This window comes from Helicoverpa armigera, chromosome 28 (genome assembly GCF_030705265.1).
Source record: "Helicoverpa armigera isolate CAAS_96S chromosome 28, ASM3070526v1, whole genome shotgun sequence".
Taxonomy (NCBI): domain Eukaryota; kingdom Metazoa; phylum Arthropoda; class Insecta; order Lepidoptera; family Noctuidae; genus Helicoverpa; species Helicoverpa armigera.
Genome location: NC_087147.1, coordinates 5,648,209 through 5,663,029, shown reverse-complemented (window position 1 = coordinate 5,663,029; position 14,821 = coordinate 5,648,209). Strand labels below are relative to the sequence as shown.

The 14,821-nt window shown below is 35.1% G+C and overlaps 3 protein-coding genes and 1 long non-coding RNA gene across 5 annotated transcripts in view; 2 read left to right on the top strand and 2 right to left on the bottom strand.

The window, feature by feature from the left end:
* Positions 1 to 132: 132 nt before the first annotated feature.
* LOC135119015 (glutamic acid-rich protein-like) lies at positions 133 to 2,301 on the top strand. Its single transcript, XM_064042266.1, has 3 exons — positions 133 to 321; positions 712 to 1,458; positions 1,903 to 2,301. The coding sequence occupies exons 1-3, from the start codon at positions 133 to 135 to the stop codon at positions 2,299 to 2,301; spliced, it is 1,335 nt and encodes a 444-aa protein (XP_063898336.1).
* A 73-nt stretch (positions 2,302 to 2,374) lies between these two features.
* Positions 2,375 to 3,100, bottom strand: LOC126056945 (uncharacterized). The gene is made up of 2 exons (XR_010277913.1): positions 3,010 to 3,100; positions 2,375 to 2,791 (listed from the first exon to the last, which is right to left on the bottom strand). It is a non-coding gene; the product is annotated as an uncharacterized LOC126056945 (long non-coding RNA).
* Positions 3,101 to 3,215: 115 nt separating this feature from the next.
* Positions 3,216 to 5,227, top strand: LOC126056912 (uncharacterized). Its single transcript, XM_049851577.2, has 3 exons — positions 3,216 to 3,704; positions 4,253 to 4,363; positions 4,744 to 5,227. The coding sequence occupies exons 1-3, from the start codon at positions 3,636 to 3,638 to the stop codon at positions 5,188 to 5,190; spliced, it is 627 nt and encodes a 208-aa protein (XP_049707534.2). The 5' UTR covers positions 3,216 to 3,635; the 3' UTR covers positions 5,191 to 5,227.
* An 84-nt stretch (positions 5,228 to 5,311) lies between these two features.
* Positions 5,312 to 14,821, bottom strand: part of LOC110371413 (uncharacterized) — an 85,890-nt gene continuing 76,380 nt past the window's right edge. For both annotated transcript variants that reach the window (XM_064042247.1, XM_064042246.1), the window contains 2 exons: positions 13,779 to 13,969; positions 5,312 to 10,511 (listed from right to left, as the gene is read on the bottom strand). In XM_064042247.1, coding sequence (XP_063898317.1) covers positions 6,684 to 10,511; positions 13,779 to 13,969 — 4,019 coding nt within the window. In that variant the 3' untranslated portion in view covers positions 5,312 to 6,683. The remainder of the gene's footprint in view (positions 10,512 to 13,778; positions 13,970 to 14,821) is intronic.

Genomic DNA, 14,821 nt, shown 5'->3' with positions numbered 1-14,821 from the left:
CTTAATTCATTAGAAATCTCTTCCAGCAGGCCCGTTATGGGAGAGAAAACAAACACATGATGAAACATTATTTTAATATATGGAATCAATTTTAAAATTTACAAGGCCACTAACATATGGGATTAGGGCAAGATGATGATGATGATGATGAAGACTAACAAAAATTTTGATAATTTCCAGGGTGCCTTAGGCAAGAATATATTTAGTAATCCTAGAACATCAGTAGATGATGATGACATTCGAGTGGCGAATGACAGAAATGAACAACATAAGCTAGCAGATGATAACAGGTCTGAGCGGTTGGGGCTTTTAATTTTGGATGTAAGTATTATTATAATAGTGCTTTTAAGGTTACACTGGGATTCAGAAAAAGAGGGACTACATTATGTATATCTATATAGGAAACTAAAAATCGAACTGCGGTAATGTCATAAAATACTGAAGTGGCAGAAACAAATTAAACTATCGCGGGCGGAATTCTAAACTAACTCCTACCTAAGCAAATGTTTCATAACACTGCTCCTAAGTGCCATTAATAGCTAAACCATTTTTTTAAATATAAATATTACACGCGTGTATGTTTCGAAATTGCTTGGAAGTGTTCGGATCATTTTAGGTGCCAGATAGATTTTATTTGAATGTTGATTTAGTCAAATTTTCACAAGACTGATATCGTGGTGAATTGCTAAGTCGAAAATAATACATTTTCAGTACAACGATAACGTACAAACTAGAAGAAGGATGAATGATAACAACAGCAGAAGACGCGCTGGGAGGAAAAAGAAAAAAGGGCGTACTGATAAGAAACAAGAGCAAGTTGAAAGTGTTGCAGAAGAGGAAGAAGAAGTAGTGAAAAAGAAAGTAAAGACACCTAGAGTTTCTGATTCAGAGGAAAAAGAGGAAGAGGAAGTAGTTGAAAAGAAAGTTAAGCCACTAAGAGCTACTGATTCAGAAGAAAGAGAGAAAGATGAAGTAGTTGAAAAGAAAGTTATGCCACTTACAGTTCCTGATTCGGAGGAAAGAGAGGAAGAGGAAGAAGTTGAAAATAAAGTTAAGCAACTTAATTCGGAGGAAAGACAGAATGAAGAAATAGTCGAAAAGAAAGTTAAGCAACTTGATTCGGAGGAAGGAAAAAATGAAGAAAGAGTCGAAGAGAAAGTTAAGCCACTTAATACGGAGGAAAGAAAGAATGAAGAAGTAGTCGAAAATCAAGTTAAGCCACTTAATTCGGAGGAAAGAGAAAATGAAGAAAGAGTTCAAAAGAAAGTTAAACCACTTAATTCGGAGGAAAGAGAGGAAGAAGAAGTAGTTGAAAAGAAAGTGAAGCCACTTAGAGTTCCTGATTCGGATGAAAGAGATGATGACGGTGATATGAAAAGTGTAGCTACACGATGCATAACGGAAATGGAGAAGAAAAAAGTCGAATGCACCAAGGCTTGCTTTTGGACGTATGAGGATGTCTGCGAAAGACTCAGCTGTTCCATGAGAGCAAAGAAGTTATTCCGAAAAGAGTGCGAATATAATTGCAGGAAAAATTTCGATCATAGTTCTTGTTTCTAACATTTAGGATAGTTTCTAAGCAAATAAAGATATATTTTTTCCGCCAGATTATGATTTTTTTGAATCCACAGTAATAATTGATCTTAATAAATTTGGTACCTCTTGAAAATATGCAATAATTGACAGTTTTTGGGCACATGAATGTTGCACATAGACATGATTGTGTAATAAATAGATTATACCTATTATGCATCTATATTCTCTCACACGTTTTTTGTTTAAATAGTAGTTCTCCTTCAAAAAACTTGCGTAAGACCGTATTAAAGAGACAACAACAATTTAGATAAGATAAGAAAAAGAAAACACACCTGTATTGCTTTTAACAATTTATCTTTTTTCCAGCACTACCATTTAACAAGACGAAGTTTTGACATAGGTGGTAACTCAAAAAAATCTCACCTTAAAGATGATGACGATGAAAGAAAAGAAAATGAAGAAGGTACTGAACCCCGAGCTCACGGCAAGAAGAACAAGAGAAAACACCACGACAAAAAGAGAATTGATGATAAAAGAAATAATTTACGGATGCGAGAAGAGGAAACCGTTCAAAACACTCTGGTACCTAATGCCGAGTGTTTGTTAGAAACTCAACAGGACGTCGAAAAATGCATAATATCCTGCAGAAGAGTTCAAGAAGATGTTTGTGGTCAACTCAACTGTTCTGCCAGATCTCAAAAGGCACTCCATAAAGAATGTAGCTATAATTGTAGAAAAATCTTCGACGTTAATATTTGTTACTGATCGATTTAAAACTAATGGTATTTGTGCTGTAAATAAACATTGACTTGGCTATTTATTTCTCACTGCAAATGTAATTATCTTATAGTGATCGTTGACTTGGAGACCATCCGCTATGTGCTTATTCCTCATAAGCAGCTCTATCCTTGTCAAATTCAAAATTCCTAGTGCAGCTCTTCCTGCATTCCCTCTTCAAAGTTTGTTTAGCTCTTCTAGAACATTTGCGCTTCTTACAAACATTTTTATATGCGTTTTGACAGGCTTTCGTGCACATATTAGTAGCTTTTCTTAAGCAGTTTCTGTGCCAACGTCTGGTTTCCATATGTTTTCTTGAATCTCTGCCGTATTTATGCACGTGGTCTTTGGATTTTTGCATAACATCGTCGGGGTAGTCGGCTGATCCTGATAAATCATTTTCCAAAGATAATTCCTGTTGGCTGTCGCCGCTTGAAATGTCAGTACTGGCTGTTTTGTGTCTTGCATCTATGGTAACCTGGAATTGTAGAATCCGTTCAAATGACGTGTAAAAAGGTTTACCATATTGAAATGAATATAAAGACAGACTGCCCTTTGTGGGTTTTAAGAAAGTTTCACAGAGCAGCCCCGAGCCCTTGTTAAACTACCTACGGCTGATCATCTCTACGGATACGATCGTCCCATCGGGCTGCAAGAAAATGGGAATAAAAAGGCAAAAAGTGCATAGCTACTTACAAAAATATTGACAGTCGCAAAAAGTACAATAAAATACATGTTCCATGTGATGCGGAAATAAAACAGTATTAAAATTATAACTTTATTTCTAGTAGTTTTTATTATTCAATCTATTTTATTGATATAACCAAATTGATTGCAAATATAGTAAAAAAATGTCTGCTTACCCGTTATCACGTACCTAGGTTGAATTTATTTTCAACCTAGGTACCTTTACCTTTATCTATAAATAAATAAGATTAAAATCTTATTAAATCGTTCCTATAAGAATTCGTTTTTAAGTGAACACATATGCAGCCTAGATTACGAAACCGATTTCAATAACTGGCTGACTGAAGCTAGAAATTATATGAAGATAGAGTTTAGTAACACAGGTACTCTTCTCGCCGAACTTTTCGGCGACTCGAACAAAACATCAAGCGACGTGAATCACTACACAAAAACCAGGCAACATACGCGTACCCTGTGCTCAGAATTTAATTGCAAGCCGTTCTGGGAATACTATACCGATATCTAGAATTCTAGAACGTGGACGTTCGTTTTTATTGCATAACCTTTAATCAAAAGGAAACAATTCTACCAAATAATGGGAAAATTAATTGAAAACCCGATGACGTTAAACAAAGATGGCTGACTTTTATACCCCAGTCACTGCCATGGATTTACATTACATACTTTATATTGCATTTTTTGGTGTAAGTAACATTAAATTTTGGTTTCTTTGCTATCTATTACTCACCCCCGCACTCAGAGAAATTTAATAATTACTTAAGTCACTCCTTAGTGACAGATTTTCATAGAAATTCTGCACTAAAGAACAGCTTAAGTAACCATTAAAGGTCTCTGATTGTGTCCATAAGACTTGAAACAATGACACTTGTGAGATGATGGCAAATAGAAGAGAATGGAATTAGAGCAAACATGTTGTGTAAGTCTAAATTAAATTATGATGAGGACAGGAGGACCTATCACTTCATTCGTTACACATAGTTCTCACACTTTTTGTAATACTGGAATATGTTCTATGAGCCACTGCCCAGAAACAATTTTTAGGTAGGTATCAAAAAGCGGGAGAATTTAGCTGCGATCCGCCAATATTTTTTTATTTATTACCAAATATACTTTAGTATTGGTTCTCTATTTTATATATTAGTTATCAATCTTGAAAAGTACCTAAGTACTTCCAATGGATAGTTACTTAGTTCCTCAGTGCGCAGTGATGTAAAAAATTGCTGAATTTCAGGCACTAATAGATGCAAAGGAATTCTTACGAACGGGTAGCGGTGATACTATTAGCATTCCTGAAGATTCAAAAAACGACGAGCCTGATATATTGGCCCTAGTCATTGTCGAGGTAAGCTTTGTTCTAATAAACTGATAATAAAACAACCGAACGAAAGTTACAACAAATAGGCTTAGGCTCTAGACTCTAGACAGACGGACTGTATTTCAACTGCGCAGTTCAACGGCAGTTTGAATGTAATTGACACGGCTGCAATAGAACTGCAAATCAAACGTGCAGTCCGATTGCAGTTGAATTGCAGTCGGCGTGTTCTGAAGTTGATTAAAATCAGCATGTTTTCCTGACTCAGTCATTTACCAAAGATATACTTAAAGGGTACAGTTAGAAAACTTAAAAACTTTCCCGAGAGAAGACGAGAGACTAAGAGACTGGTGATTTAAACTCTAGCCTATCAAGACTTCAATTTAAAATACTAATGTTTTTAATTTCAGCATACAGGTTCAGAACAATCAAACAAAACTATTTCAAGTGAAAATGAAATGATGGTGCCCTGGGTAGACCATCTGAATTCCGATTATGACATAGACTCATCAGGAGAAAGTAATTCCGACGAATATCAAGATTCAGACTCCGACTCAGAGTCAGAAATAGACACAAGTACCGAATCCAGCTACTACCACGAAGACGACTATAAAACATCTGATTCCTCCCAAGAAGCTCCAAAAACTACCAATAAGGTAGAAATGTCAGATTATGTGCATGAAGCTGACGTTTTAAGAAAAAGATGGCGGTCCTGTCAGAAGAAAGCGTCGAAGGTTTGCAGAGAAGCATGCGTGGTAGCGTATAAGAATTCTTGTGATGAACATAAATGCAAAAGGAAATTGAAAAAAACTTTGAAGAAACAATGTAAAATGAGCTGTAAGGACTTCTTTCTCTAAATTAATTTTTAGTCTAGTTTAAATGGTAAGTAAATCTAGAAGAAAACAATTAAATAAGGCATATTTATTAGAAAAGTTAAAAAGGCTGTAAATCTAATTGTACGAAAAAAAACAAAATATAAACATTTTATTCGTATTTATTTTATAATACATCGATAAAATACAATATTTATAACTGTGATATTATAATAACATGTTAAATTGTAATTGTTCAAAGAAGACGTTGCTTATTTACGACTTTTATCATCTTTAACAAACATAAGTATAATGTTAATAAATATTATTGCTCATTTGCATAATGGCCACATAAAAAAAAAGTACAAATATCTTTTGTTTTTTTTTTTAATTTTTAATTCTAGATGTCATACATTGTAGTTCTTATTTTTGCAAGGTACATTTAAAATACAAGAGCGTTTACGCATTAAAAACCTTTTTTTTCGTAAAAAAATAAGCTAATGAAGCCATTATGTAAAGAAGCCGAGAAAACTAAACTATACTTATAAAGAAAATGGCCCAGAAATCTTTGTTTCTGCTATAACCGCGAACCTAATTAAGTACCTACTTAAGTAAACTTAATATTTAATATTGGTAATACTTTCGGACGGAATGTCAAATGGTAATACATAAACATACAATAATTATACATCCTCATGATTATTTATTTGTTTTAAATTAATTATAAATTGTGACATAAAATAAAATTATATTTAATTATTGTAGATTTATTTTCACAACCTAAAAATCTGTCAAAAAGTTCATAAGTATATTTTAATCTTAAATATTCATTTTCATAAAAATCATTTGTTTTTTTTTTTATAATAAAAGGCACGTCGTGAATAGATTTTTTCAAAAGAAAATAATGTTGTAAAAAATACATGTTCGTGTTTGTGGCACTTTTTAAGACACTTTGAAGAGTAAGTAAGCCTAGTCTTACTTAATACATCTTTTATATATACTTTTTAATATTTATATATTTTATCTTTAATAAAACTTATTTTATATATCAGGATTTTATACAATTTGTATTCAATTACTACACTAATGTAGTTTAAATAAACATTCACATTTTGATAATGTGATCCTTATGTGTAGGCAACGTTTAAAGATCATTTTACACAAAATGGTAGCTTTTGGCTTTGGTGATTACGCCATGAAAAGTCAAGCATTTGATTCTTAATTTGTGTTTCTACAAATTGTAACAAAACCAGACTTTGGCGGCGTACGTCTGTAAAAGAAATGGCGATAGCTAAGTCGCCATTTTGAATTTGAAGCGAAAATTAGAATCATGAATGTATGTATGTTGACTACAATTTGACCATATACCATGTTATTTGAACATGCACAATGGTCTAATCTGAACACTGTATGTAAATTGTAAAAAAAATAACAGTGTTTAAACCATGATAGAAATGGTTACTAAACATACCACTGAATGTAATAATGACCTTTAACTAAAACAATATAATTGACGTTCATCGATATAAAATAATATCTCACAGTTTCCCACCACTAGGACTCCTAGAGCTGCTCTTTATTATCGATGTCACCGATATGTTACCCGAACTACTGAACTGAGGAGGGGGTGACCGAGGCAAAGAAAACTTTGCGTCACTCAAATTCTCCTGACTCAACGACTTTTGTGTCGTAAAAACCGGTATTTTTGACGAAACCCCGGGCGCAGGTTTCGATTTTTCCGCTTTAACCGGTATGTTACTCGGCTTAGCGGATATTTGCGGTTTATTCGCCGACAACAGTTGTTCGGGAGACCGTAACTGCAGCTGGTCTAGTTGCGATAATCTCCGGTTTTCTAGATCCGTGCTTGTGACTATGGTGCCTTTAGGAGATTCGTAGGTAGCTGTGCGGAATTTAATATGACTGTTTCTTGGTAAGTCGAAGTCTGAATGACGTTTCTTTGGTTCGTTCGATTGGTTCGATCGCTTTGCTTCAGCTAGTTGTTTCGCTGAGAAGTGCCTTTCATTGTGAATGAAATCATTCAGCAATTCTATGTCTAACTCGTAGGATAGTGGGGGTTCTTCATAAGGCGGCGCTCGCTGTCTACTCGTCACTTTATCCTTACTTTCCTTCTGTTTCTGCATTTGTTCTGTACGCGGTGTCACAACTTGTATCTCTGTGATGTGGTCCTTATGACTGTCAATCTCTTTACAATCTTTTTGTACGTCAGTCATCGTCGGATTAATAGAATATCTCGTTTTAGTAACTTCAACAGCATCCCCACTTGAGGTTTGTACATCTTCAAGATCTTGTATAATTCTGATTCCCATTCGAGATAATTCTTCTGGTGTTTTCTGTGACATGAAATTCGGATCATTTTTGAGTTTCTCCATTAAAGCTTGTGCTTGTTCCTCGTTCATTTCTGTCGTGTTTAGTATGATAGTTTCTGTTCTAGTGTAAGCTGGTTCGTCTGTAGTGAAGTGCATGTTAGGATTTTGTCTTTTAATTTCGTCCAACACTCTCTTATCAATATCTTTTACGTCACCTTCTTCTAATTGTATCTCGTCAATGTTTCCTCCTTTCATGATACCGAAACTGATTTGTTCCACTTGTAACGGAGCTTCAGTTTTCGTAGTCATGTATTTAGTTGATATTTTCTCAACGTTTTGTGTTATGACTTTGTTTCCATACTCGTCTTCGTTCACGTTGACCGTTACAGTTTTCTGTACAGGTTCTTGCGTCATTGTTAGAGACACGTTTGCAGGCTCCATGTATAAAGTCCTTTCTCTCTCATCGTGTCTTCTCCTTATACCTTCTAGAACGTCAGGAGGCATCATGCGAATTGTAGGCTCACCAATCTCAATAGATTTTGTATGATCCTTAAACGTTTTTCTGCTTGATTCAACGACTGGTTGAGATTTCTCTGTAGTTATGGTTACAACATTGGTATTATCTTTGGGCTCGGTCCATTCTGAGGAAAATGTTTCGAGTTTCTTGTTATATTTGAGGCTGTTGTTGTTTGAACCAACTCTTATGTTACTGACGAAGTCATCGTAATCCTTTACTTTTTCTGTTTGAGATGATTTCAAATCGAAGTTGACGATATCAGGTTGATGCATCGCAGATTTAAAGGCGTCAGTTTGTGGTGTTTCTTTGCTAGTACTTGCCTCTTGTTTTTCTTTCTCAGAGCTTTGGTCGATGTGAACGTTCAATATCGGGTTTTTGGCGAGCAGTTTCTTCATCATGTCTGACTTGGGTCTCTCTAGACTGTTTACGTAAGTGTTACGAGACATCTTTAGGTCGTCTGGAACATTGGTATCGTAAGTCATTGTGAGTTTTTCATCATATTTGGCCGGTGATAGTTTGGTATCAGTTACAACCGGTGCGATTTCTTGCGTACTGTCCAAAGAGCTCATATTACTCCCATCCGATGTAGATTTGGCGAATTCCGATACAAGTTTCAAATGAACTTTCATGTTTTCATCCATTATTCTTCTCGCAAGATGATCTGATGTTTCGTGTTCACTTTCTTTGTACAACTCAAATTCTTTAGGCTTAGTAAAGCTGCTTTCTTCGTTTTTCTCAGAATCAACTGAACTAGATGATCCCTTCACTATAGCATCCTCTAAATTGCCAAATTCTGAGCCTTTCTTTAATCGATTCCTCTGGAAAGTGTTCAGTCCTTCCATTGCTGTTGTTTTAGCAATATTCAAGCTCAATCTTGGTTCTTTGTGTTTGATAACTACGCCTTTGTCAGCATCTATCATATCAGGTAAATCATCTTCATGTCCTTGATCAAAGAAGGTTGTTTCAACAACAGACATGGCTTTTCGTTTTTTCGGTGAAATTGTGCTTTCCTGATTCTCAGCGTCTTCTGCAGAAATATCTAGACTTTGAGCTCTTTCTAAAGTGCCAGTAGCAGGCTTACTGGCTTTAGCTCTCAGTTCAAATCTAGACAGGTCACCAAGAGAAGCAGCTTTGCGCTCATTTTCATCTAACAGCGATGTATTATCTGAAGCAGAATGAACGGTATCATTCATTGGAGAACTATGTATAGTTATATCACTGTTATTGAGTTCTATCGTAGTCGAACCTTTCTCACTTTTATCGCTCTGGTTCAAAGATCTTACTGAATGAATATCTTGGTTCGAAGACATGTTAGATTTTGAGTCTTCAAAGAAATTGTTGAGAGAATCACTTTCACGTTTAAAAGGCTTCGAGACAATATCATAAATGTCATCTTGACTGAAGTTGATGGATTCTTCGAGGCGAGTGGAACTCTTTGTTTTGTTGACTTTTGGTGTTGAGGTATTTATCTGTGATGTGGAAGACCTATTGGATAGTATCGAGTCGTGTAAAAGACTCGAGTGTTGTTTTTCGTTGCTCAAGAAATCATTTACATTCTTCAATTGTTCGAGGATGCTATCATCAGTTTTGTTCTTCTCAGGATCTGGAGGAGAAGGTGCTTTACCCTTTGATTTCTTCGGCTTGGGAGCTTCTTCTTTCTTATGTTCTACTTTTTCTTTCTCATAGATTAAGTCTGTTGAACTCTTTCTGTTAGATCTTGCTGCTTTTGCAGCATCCAACATTTGTTGGGGTATCTCCTGAGGTATTCCATTTTCGTCTCTTTTAATACCACTAGAGTTCAGATCATTCCTTGCAAAGCTCGTTGTAACTGAAGTTTCAGATGTTCTAGAAGTTTCTAAGCTAACTGTTGTATCAGATTCATTTGTAGTTTTAACTCTAGCGTTAGGAATAGGAGGAGCCATTTTCTCTCGGCGTTTGGCGACAACAGGTTTCTTAACCTCTGTTTCATTCTCGTGTTTAATTTGTGTTGTTGGCGCAGGCCTTTGCGGTTCAGGTTTATCAATCTCATCCACAGACTTCTTTTCTACAGCAACGACTCCATTTTCAACATTCTTGTGTTTCAATACTCCATCATCAGGTACATTTGGTGGTAAGACTCTGATGCCGAATTTCATGCCTCGTTTAGGATCATAATCTCTTTTCTGAACTTCAGAGTGTTCGATATGAGTCATAGAAGCGATACCATTTTCTGGTTGAATAATTTGAATGTCATCAGTGGAGTTTCTGTTCTTGTTTCTTTCGGGTTTATTGACTGCTGGTGGGATGTCTGAATGTCTGGCTTTGTTTGCGAGTTTGTTATTCTTCTCGTTTTCTCTTTCTAGAGTTGTGTGGCCGTCTTTCTTCTGGTTCTTATTTCTCTCTAGGGTTGTGGATGTGATGATCTTGTCTGATATCATCTTCTTGATGCCGCTCTTCGATTGTTTGGTCTCCAGCGTGGAGTTGTTGGAATGTGATGTGTTTGGTGACCGCGGCGGGTGGAGAAGTCTGCCTTCTTTTTCAAGCTGAAACAAAATAATTGGTTATTGTAGATTTTTAATAAGACTTGATTAAAGTTGATGTTCACTTAGTACAGATTCATATTATGGCAACGGCTGTGTGTTATGGAAATTGTTGTTATTCTTCATACATGATATGATATCGACTATTAAATTAAATCCATTATGAAAAAAAGCATCCATCATTTGTCTAAGTTGCCATGACAGCTACGTTATTTATATATTTAAATACAAATCCCAAGTTACATATTTTTAATAATCTTTTTGATCTAAAAACTAAAACCAAAGAGATTTATCCCAGCCAATCATGTTTATCGACATACCAACGCCAGTCCAGATTGGATAAGAAGGGGAAATAGTTGGCATACTTCGAAACTAGTTTAAGTAGCTATTTCCTTGGTCAAGATATTTTCCTCCATGCAAAGTACTGTGGTACTCTCAATCTTGATCGATTGCGTAATATTAGAATGCCTTACTGATTATATACTTGAAGGCTTATGATTATAGAAACCTGTTTTAGCTTTAATAATGTTACTGTTAACTTGAGTTTAAGAAAATTAAACCAGTAATAGCGGATTCTTTTGAAGAATTGAAATGATTGTTTGTCATATTATTTTCTAAATATTAGCTTGTTCCTGCAAGAGCTACTTTCCGCACCCGGATAAAAAGTAGCTTCCTCAAGTAGTTAAAAAGCGACAGACGGAGATACTTTTGCATACAATGATTACGTTTTAAGTTTTAGGTCTTTATTATAAAGATCTATACTGACTTTACCTTCTACCAAGATATAAACATGTTTTCCTAAACGAATGCCTTTTCCCAACTCTGTTGGGTTGGGCTTCCAGTGTCACCGGATTCAACTGAGTACTAGTGTTTTACAAGGAGCGACTCCTATCTGACCTCCTCAACCCAGTTACCCGGGCAACCCAACATTTCTTCGTAAGACTGCTGTCAGACTTACTGGCTTCTGATTACCAGTAACGACAGCCAAAGATGGTCAATGACAGCCGGGATCTACAGTTTAAAGTGCCCTCCCAAACATAGTCATTGGTGTCTAAGATATACTTGTTTTCAAGGTGTACATATTTTCCTACACAAATGTGCAATAAAATATTAACCAGCCTTAGTACTATGTATATAAGATAATATCTACCTATAGATTAATCTCGACCTGTCAAACGTCATAACAAAACCTGCTATTGTTTAGTTAATGACACAATAGTCGCATTCCGAACTACAACACTTGTATTCTAAATACACATTGTTAGTTTTGAAAACATGGACATACAACGACGCTTGTGCTTCATAAACTTCCTATAGATGCTCCGTTTAACGTTCAGTGTACTTGGTTTTAGTGTTTACAATACAAATAATAGACAATACTGCACTTCGCTCTATCTGTAACTTCGCTCTCAGACAATGTTTACTTTGATCACAAAAACTTCTGCCTGTTTGTAGCGCAATCACGCTAAGCAGCAAACCGATTGAGATGGAATATGTCAAAATGATAGATGGTGCCTCAGAGCCGGACCTAAGATACTTTATATCCAGGTGATTGAAGTAGTATTCGGTAGAAACCGCAGGCGAAAGCAAGTATGTAGGTATGTACTGAGTAACATAATTTTTGGAACTGACAATAAATTTATAGAGTTCAGCCTACAGAAAAACATATAAAAACTGATTGTCAGAAAATCTGACTTCTAACTGAAATACTTTATTTATTGAAATAAGTTTAACACGACCTCTAGCTGTTAGAGTTCAAGTTAAACGCAGTTTATTTTTAACTTTATTTGTATGCTTACATAATCTCGCATACATGTTTTATTCATGAATTAAAGTAAGCACTAGCTTCGTTGGCCATTATTATTTTAATACTTAGTATTTACAAAGCATCGCCTATTAGATTTATTAATAGTTCATTGAAAAGCGCGCGAAATGACTCCAGTTATGCAAGGCAACGCAACCTCCTTAGTATTCATTCAGTGTTGCCAGTATGACAATGGCAGGAAATATTTTTGGTATTTCTTTTAACGTTAATACAAATTCTGAACGCATCTGTAAAGAATGACGCTGTTTAAAAATCGATCGTCTTTTTATCGTTATTTAATTTCAGTTTAGCCTTAGTTAGACCAATGTATATTATTTAGGTTTTTCATTGGTAGTGGCATGTTCAATTCAATTATTGATTAATTTATACAAGTAATGTACAAAATGGTAAAAATAATAAGTAATGCGAGGTCTTGTGTCCGTCTGTAAGCTGCCTTGGTAAAAATGATCCTATTTAGATGCAATTTGGTGTAGAAATACACACAAAAACCCAGTATTTTATGTAAAAAATAAATCTATTAATTTATCTAATTCCCACTTTTAATTCAAAATTTCTTTCCTAGTCTTATGCACCTACATAATCTCACTTCATGCATAAATCAAACAATTGTACGTAAAAGAAAATCAATCAAAACGTCAAAGAAAGTTGGCAAAGAAAATATCGACACCGTGGGAAAGCCACGGCTGCAAGAAAGTTCTGTCTGCCGGTAATGCACTTTCCAATGCACCTGAGTGATGGAATAGGTTCATGTTAGAAGTGTTAAAAGGTTGGTGTAGTTGAATGAACTATTAATGAAATCCAGTCAAAGTCAAAGTATTTATTATTTGTAAAACATAGGTATAGAATAAAATGAAGATCTTAAAGTTAAAATAGTGCGCTATGTTTTGTCTATTAATATGGTTTAAACTACTTACTAGAATTAAAATAATCAATTTTTACAATTAAATATCTAAATTAGTCGTTTAAGAACTCATCAACCGTATAGAAACATTTCTTAATTAGAATTTTTTTTAATCCAGGTCTTGAATACTGTTATTTTCTCTATTTATAAGTAAATGTCTTTTAAAAAATCTGGGTACTCTCGAATGGGTTAAGGATTGCTCATAAGATAAACTGGCCTTATTCAATTCTAGACCTCTGTTTTTCAGAAGAAAGTTTAAATTGCATTTCTTGATGACGACTCAACAATTATAGCATTTTCCAATATGAAATTCCACAATTAGTGTCCTCCCCTTCCCTAGATGAGAAGGTGAACTCGGATGGTTTAAAAACAGTCTATAACCGTAGGTGAAAATTTTCATGGAGTTCAATAGGAATTGAAAAAAATACAGAAGCATTATACACGTTGACATTATTAATAATCATTACCTACCTATGTCTTTTAACGTGTATTTATTTTCACGATCATTCGTATTTTCCAAATGTCATTTGTCAACACTACTCACCGTGCTAACATCGCCCGTAGATCCAGCCCGCTTCAACAACGGATGGTGCACCCCCCGCCCCGCGCCGCTGGCTCTCCCCCCCTCGACCACCTCCAGCTCCACAGGGTACGGAGACGCGAGGGACAGGATCGACACAGCATCCTCTAGAGGAGTGCCCGTGAACTCGATCTTGATTGATTTGATTTTGTCGCCTGTAAATTAGAGATGAATCGTATTAGTAAAAACATGTTTAGTTATTACCCTTGCTTATAATATAAATGCTTAGGTGTATTGGTTTATTTGGTTGTTACAATGTTATCAAACTTAAAAACGTTTATCAAATTACACTAATAAATCAGCAGTTTTCGAACGTAACGTCGGGATTAAATATTATTACTATAACTGCGATAAAATCCGTAAAAGTAGTTTTACTTAAATGTCCAATATTCGTGTAAGTGTCAGAAATCAATAAGTTTTCGAAAGTCTAAACAAAAGACATCCCCCAAAACGCCCGCCCTTCACCATTTCTTGTGTTTTTGCTGGAAAGAACTGGCGCAACAAAGTACCCACCGTTTAATTGATATAATAACAACTAGGTACGCTAAATTGCTACGTCTAAAACAATAGGCATAAACATGAACACACAAGTCTCTAATGATAAATTAAGTAATCAAAACAGTTATTCAGAGAAATTACTGAAAAAATATGCAAATTCGTAATTAAAATGTATGACATTCCAAAACCGATCCAGTTATGATTTATTTTCCGATTGATATCTCTACAAAAATTAACATAAATAATAGTAGTAAGTAGTAGGTACAATAAATAGTCAAATAAGCAATGAATTTATTTGACTTTTACGATTCACTTTCAAAATTCTAAACGTTCATATTTGCATGCATATGTCACCGTAAGATTACAAACATCGTTAGATTACAATCTATCTCGAGAGATTGTAAACTGTCGAATTATTGTGAACCGTAACATCTGATTGCAATTTAACGCATTACTTTTCGCTATATTATAATCTATCGATGAGAAATTGTCAAATTGTCAACTGTCCG